This window comes from Macadamia integrifolia, chromosome 12 (genome assembly GCF_013358625.1).
Source record: "Macadamia integrifolia cultivar HAES 741 chromosome 12, SCU_Mint_v3, whole genome shotgun sequence".
NCBI lineage: Eukaryota > Viridiplantae > Streptophyta > Magnoliopsida > Proteales > Proteaceae > Macadamia > Macadamia integrifolia.
The window spans coordinates 2,355,684-2,362,385 of record NC_056568.1 but is presented as its reverse complement, the minus strand read 5'-3'; the positions used below and the strand labels follow the sequence as shown (position 1 = coordinate 2,362,385).

The window sequence follows — 6,702 nt, the reverse complement described above, 5'->3', positions numbered from 1 at the left end:
CCGAATCCTCCAACTACATTAGGGTTTTAAAAAAATATAATCGAATTGAGCGAATTGATCGATGTTGATACCTATACAATGTGTTTTGATTGGCCTTCTTGTATAGCCTATTAGGCACTCAGACCGGAATTAGTCAGATTAAACTAGAAAAAGTCTTAAGTATCAATATTGGTATCCATTTCCATCTCGACAAATACTGATATGGATACGCCTTGGTCAAATTAATCTATTTTGCCCTCAAAATACCGATAACTTATTCTTTTTTTACCATTTTACCCTCCCATATTACCGCTATAGTATTGGTATTATGTTAATATCAAGTACTAAAACCTTTAAAAAAAAAAAAAAATCTAAATCACAAGAACACAATGCATTCTATGGGTCCATTGGCTTATGGGCCTAAGCTCTGGGATAAAAATCGTCTATTTTTCCCTTTCCTGTTTTTCTTGTGTTTTGCTAGTTGTAGATGATGACACGTGTCATCAACGGTCAAGATTAATTCAGTTGGATGAGGGTTATTACATTTAGTTTGGTTTTTAACGCAATCTTGACTGTTCACTTAAAATAATGCCACATGTCACCTTCTGAAGGTAGCAAAACAAGAAAAACATGGATAAAGAAAAACAGACGATTTTGTTCCTAAGCTCTGCGGGCGGGGTATTTGGCTGCCGTTCAGATTGGGATCCTCTTTAACACTAATGACTTTCTAACGCTTCATGCAAGTGCTTGGAAGTTTAGACACACATCTTCAGGTCTTGACCAGTGAGCAGGAAAACGCGTTTTGGTGGTGAAATGGGGTTGCGTCTTGGATCAAAACCGAGAGAAGGGAGAATGACCTAGGTTTCAAAAATCGATTCCCTCTTTTCTTCTTCTTTTCCCTCCTGATCTGAGGCTCTATTGGTGTTTTCAAGCTATTGCTGAGATTCCGCATCAGTTTTACAGAGGATTTGCATATTTGCTGCTGATATAGTGATTGACTGAAGAGAACCTTGTCCCACCTACGGGTCTGGTTTCTTAAAGTTTTTCTATTGAAATCATAAGACCATTGATCTCCCTATCTGTCCAAATCAGCACACACAAACTGCAGTTTGATTATGATATGGAGTTGATCCTGTGCGGAGTTTGTTTAATTCCATTATTTTCTATAAATCAAGAACTAAGATATCTCAGCATCTGACCAATAGTTTAGCTTGGGATTAGAGAGTTTATTCACCCCCTTAGAGCCTAAACTCAATGGGAGCTTGAGGCCCATCAGTTGGCTGATTGTTTGTAACCTGGTATTCTTGAAATTTTTGGGTTTAGGAGAGGAAGGAGGGAGAAGAAGAAGAAAAGAGGAAAAATCTCTTTTCTCTCGATTTTGATCCACAACAGGATCTGAAGAAACGCGTTTCCCTGCCTCTGTCTCCCATCCAACCGTCCACATGTTGCGATTCACGTGTTACAATCCAAAGTCATCTCTATCAGCCTCCACCAGATTCTCTGGAGGATTTTGATCCTACGTGCACATGCACTGCTCGTGATAGTTGATATGTGCAAACAAAATACACACGTGTTAATTGTCATTATCTTCCTCATAATAAAACACTCAGACCCCACTCTACCTTTGACTTTAGAGCACCACACGAGTAGAACGATCTCTCTCTCTCTCACTAGTGGCTAAAACCCGCCCTGGCAGTCAACTTCTCATCTCATTGCAGCGGTGGAGAAATTAAAGCCTCTAACCTTATTTGAAGCCCAAAGTCAAACCACGTAAGAACAAACTTTCCCATCCCCTCCGCTTCAGTACTTACACTAACTAGCCCTTCAATAAATCAAAATAAATTTAAAAGAAAAATACTTAGAGAGGTGGTTGGATATCTTGAAACAATCTCTTGACATTTTTGAAGTAATGTGAGTGATTTCATACGTGTGAAATTCTTGTGCTCGAAATACCATTAAGAGAAAAAAAATAGATATAGATTTATCTTAAAACGCATGAAAGAAAAGGAATAAAAGACATCACTAATCGTAGAATACCGGAAATCTGAATGTGCGGAATGCACAAAACCAATATATGTATAATTTAGAAAAAAAAAATTCAAGTATTTATTAGCTAACTAATAGTTTCATTTTCTTGTACTTAAAAGAAAGAGACAAGAAGGTAGTAGTTGGTCGACATGGATACCCCACTTTAACATCTACTCTAATCTAATCCTCAAATACGCTATCTACTCTACTCCATTATCCCTTTTAAGTCAATCAATCTCCACCCTTCTCCTATGTCCCACTTCTTCTAAGAATGATCATTCAGCCTAGCCAGGGATGTCAAATTTCAGCCTTAAACTGGTCGGACCAACCAAAACTGATTTATTTGGCCATCTGCTTCCGTGTAGGCTTTTATAAAACCAAACCCAACAGAAATGAACCAACCAAAATTGATAAAAAAACAAACCAATAAAAGTCTGATCATAAGCATGAATCGTAATCCCGGGGACAAAAGCATTTGATCTGATCTGATATCGTTAATCCGTATTGGTATTGATTATGGCCTGTTAAGCCAATCCGATAAAAGACTAAACCAAAACCAAACTTCGGCTTTATGGTTTTGGTTTCAGTTTGGCTAATGACCCGCTCAAAATTGGTTCAACTTAATCAATAAAACCAGACCAAACCACCGATTGACACCACTTACTCAGCCAAAGGACAAATATTAATGAAATCCAGGCACAAAAAAAAAAAAAAAAAGAGTATATATGTTCATACTTTAGTGGTTGACTCTAGCTTTATTTGTTGGACAGGTCATGTGGTTTCGGTCCACCTTAACACTCACTCTCTCTCTCCCTCCACAAGAACATTATAAAAGAGGTGGTTTAAGTTGAAGAAGATTAGATTTGTTCACTGGTAGCTTCTTCAGCAAGAAAACAATTTTGAAAGGTGTGTGGTTCTTGTAGGTTGCAACACTCTTTTAAGTTGGCATTGCAGAAAGTTTAGAAAAAAAATAATTGTCTCTCTCATCTCTCCTTCTTCCTGAGTTTAGTTTAATCTTTGTTCCACTTATAGCTTTGTTTATCTGCTCCACTCTGTCTTCATCCTCTACTCTTTCATAAGCCTATCTCTTACATCAAGTGTGGTCATGGCTGCAGAAATGGAGGAACTAAGTCCTAATTTGTCACCTGGGACTGATGATGAGCTCCTAAGATTGCTTCTTAGTGATGAACTCTTTGTATTGCACCAATTCATTGGACCTGAACCTGGTCCCTTACCAGAGACCATGATCAACAGCCAGGTCTCAACAGTAGAGTACTCCACAGACAGACCAACCATGGAAGAAGCTAATGAGGGTGCATCATCCTTTGCAAACATGGGACATGAATCCATATTACAAGAAAGGTAAGTGATGGGCAACTGGGTTTCCTCCAAATTTCTTTGTAGATTGTTATTTAAGCTCATTGGATTGTTATACCTTCTTGCAGAGGTTCCATGTTAGAGAAGGGGTTGATGAGCAAGATTGAGAATAAGTATACTCTGAAAATTAATGGCAGCGAAAATGGAATGATAGATGATGGCTATAAATGGAGGAAATATGGGCAGAAATCCATCAAGAACAACCCCTTTCCCAGGTAACTAATTTTTTCTCCTGTTATGTGTCTCAGCTATCTTTGGCAAAGTGGTTTCTGAACCTCTCTCTGCCATTTCTGTGGTCTTCAAGTTCATCTATGAACATTTGGAGAGCTTTCTGTAGTACGTAGCCGTCATTTCCTCTTTGGTCTCTCCTTCCTTTATTTTTTTCAAAAGTCAATTCTCTAAAAATTAAGACAGTACCCAAAAGAGGGAAGTGGTTGTTATTGCATACTGACGAATTGGATCATTTATGCCCAAAGCCATAAGTTGCAGCGGTGGAGTAGATGCTACCATTTAAGGAGTTCGGATCAAGTTCTTGTACGAAAATCTGGGTTTCGATTCTCATACAATTAAGAGGTGGACGAGTGTAACCCACTTATTATCTCTCCTAAAATTTTGACTGATTACCCCTTTTTTTCTAGGAAAATTTTGACTGACTACGCACTTTGTATGGTTTATGTAAAGTTATAGATATCGGTATGAGTGGTTGTATCTGATAAGATCCTGATTGGGATCTAGTTGTATCAAGTTTAAATTAGACAAAATTAAAAAGTCACTTTTTGGCCAATACATATTGATTGATGCAGCCAATAGAGCTGAGTTCATGCATGAGAACATTAATATCATTAGAACAAAGATGTGATACTTGTGCTTTCACATATGAAACAATCATAAGTTGTAGGATAAGTTTTCCCACACTATCAATGTGGGAAGAAATCGACACACCATGTGAAAGGTGTCTTGAAAAAGATATCATCTATATGAGAGGTCACATTTTCAGAGAGAGAAAAAAAAAAAAAAATAATAAAAATTTTATATATCCGAGAGAGGAAAACTCACATTGGCCTCATGGACTTGTGGCAATCATTTTCCCTTCCTTAACCAATTTTCCAAGTTCCTAGCTCCCCTTTCCTCTTGTTTGCTAAGAAAATATCATCCTTTCATCCTCATGTTGATGTTAACCATAACAACTTTATTGGGTAATCCATCGCAGGATTTTATGCTTCATCTTCTATTGGAGGATGAAATTCAAAACCTTGAGATCAGTTGAAATAGCTCTCCAACTATCTAAAGGTATTAAGAACATAAACAAATCAATGTGAAACTATAACTCTATAACACTCTAGATATCTCAACATTTTCTAATACATTAGTAATCATGAATTCAGTGTGTAAGAAAACCACATTATTCGTGAGGTTGTGATGTGCTTAGCCTACACTTGTCAGGAGGTCTCGAGTTTGATTCATTTGGTGATTACCTTCTCCCTCCCCCTTCAATAAGTGTATCCATCTTAAAAAATAAAAAATAAAAAGTTTTCTATTTTTGTGTTTAATGAATGATTGTGATTGGTGAGCAGGAGTTACTACAGGTGCACGAACCCAAGGTGCAGTGCAAAGAAGCAGGTGGAGAAATCAAGTGATGAACCCAACACCTTCCTTGTCACCTACGAAGGCCTCCATCTCCACTTCACCTTCTTACACTTATTCCCATATCAACCTCACGACCCTTCCTACCCACCCATTAAGAAACCCAAAAAGCCCATCCTTGAAGCCCAAGAAACACAAGCCTTTGGAGACCCTTTGCCTGCTATTGCTCCCATACTGCCAAGCCCATTTACTACTGGGCCTCAACAAATGTTGGTTGGAACGGAAGCGAGCCCTCAAGGATTGCTCGAGGATGTTGTGCCGTTGCTAATTCGAAATCCAACGATCAGTTTCCCTTCTTCAATTTCTTCATCTTCTTATCCATCATCACCTCTTTCCCCTTCCTCTTCTTCTTCCTCCCTTTCTTGGTCCCCTACTTGTTCTTCTTTTATTGATCTCCGTTTGAATTGATATGTAATGGCTTCATTTTTTTGGCTGGTGCCGAATAAGCCCAAATGGTTTCCTCCAAGTTACATAATGTGAAGCAATATTATTGCAATCTAATTGTTAATACTTATAATGCATTAGAATGCAATTTTCACTTTCTTTTGCCTCAATTTTTTTGTCTTTTTTTAATTTATTTTTATTTTTTATTTTTTTTGAGTATAGATTATCCCTTCGTAAGTTTTAAAAACAACCCTACTAAAAATAATATAAGGATTATTTTTGTCTACTCATCTATGTTAATCACATCGATCTTGAGGGGAAAAAAAATATTTTCAACATAAGTGATGCTAATTTAATTCTAAAGGGGTGCAAGTGTTTTGATTCTAGATAGTTTCGGTCTCAATCTAATTGGTCTCAATCCTATGAGACCCCATACTGAAACCGAGTGATAATCAAATTCAGATCCTCTCCAGCTGTAGGGATGCTCAGCACAACATCCAATAATTGTGAAGACCCAAGCACACAACCCAACACATGGGCGCTCACCCTAAATTCTCCCTACCATCGAATGCGCACTGGGTGACCCAATGATTGGAGATGATATGAGTTCCTGATTATCTAATAATTGGTCCCCATGTCTTTGAATCAATTGAATAGTCCGTAGGTTACCAATTTTTTTTTTTTTTAAAGTTTTGATTTGGTTAGGCTCTATCTATCCTCACTAGGGGTGTCAATTCGTGGCCCGAACCGGCTAAATCGACCGGGATCGACCGTTTATAGACCAGCCCAGCCCGGACCGTTTATTAAACGTGTCGGGCTTGAGCCCGGCCCGTTTATAAATGGTCGGTCTCGGTTTTGCTACTTGAACCGTCGGGCGCCCGACCGAGACCGACCGAATAACGCCCGACCGAGACCGGCCTATTGTGCACCGACTTGGTCCGACCCTTTAATGATTGTAGAATACCTATTTTACCCCCCAAATTAAAGAATAAAAACTAAAAAGTAAAGACATGTTCACATTTTAAATAATGGTTATATTTGGTATCATTTATTGATTTATTATCATTTTTTTGGGCTTGCATGAGTGGGCTGGAATATAAAAGCACATTTTAAAAAAGGCCCGTTTAAAAACCGGTTAAAGCCGTTTAACATTAAATATGTTTGTAGCCCGATTAAGGTAGCCCAATTATAGCTCGAGGCCGACCGACCGAATATAAAGTGTACCATGCCCTCAATAACTAAGCCCGATTAGTTAAATGGGCGGACACGGTGTAGCCTTTGAAAGTCTTC

At 38.2% G+C, this 6,702-nt stretch overlaps 1 protein-coding gene across 1 annotated transcript; it reads left to right on the top strand.

Annotated features, from left to right (window-relative positions):
* Window positions 1-2,872: 2,872 nt before the first annotated feature.
* Window positions 2,873-5,582, top strand: LOC122057834 (probable WRKY transcription factor 49). The gene is made up of 4 exons (XM_042620142.1): window positions 2,873-2,913; window positions 3,123-3,369; window positions 3,453-3,599; window positions 4,959-5,582. The coding sequence occupies exons 2-4, from the start codon at window positions 3,125-3,127 to the stop codon at window positions 5,434-5,436; spliced, it is 870 nt and encodes a 289-aa protein (XP_042476076.1). The 5' UTR covers window positions 2,873-2,913; window positions 3,123-3,124; the 3' UTR covers window positions 5,437-5,582.
* The last annotated feature ends 1,120 nt before the right edge of the window (window positions 5,583-6,702 follow it).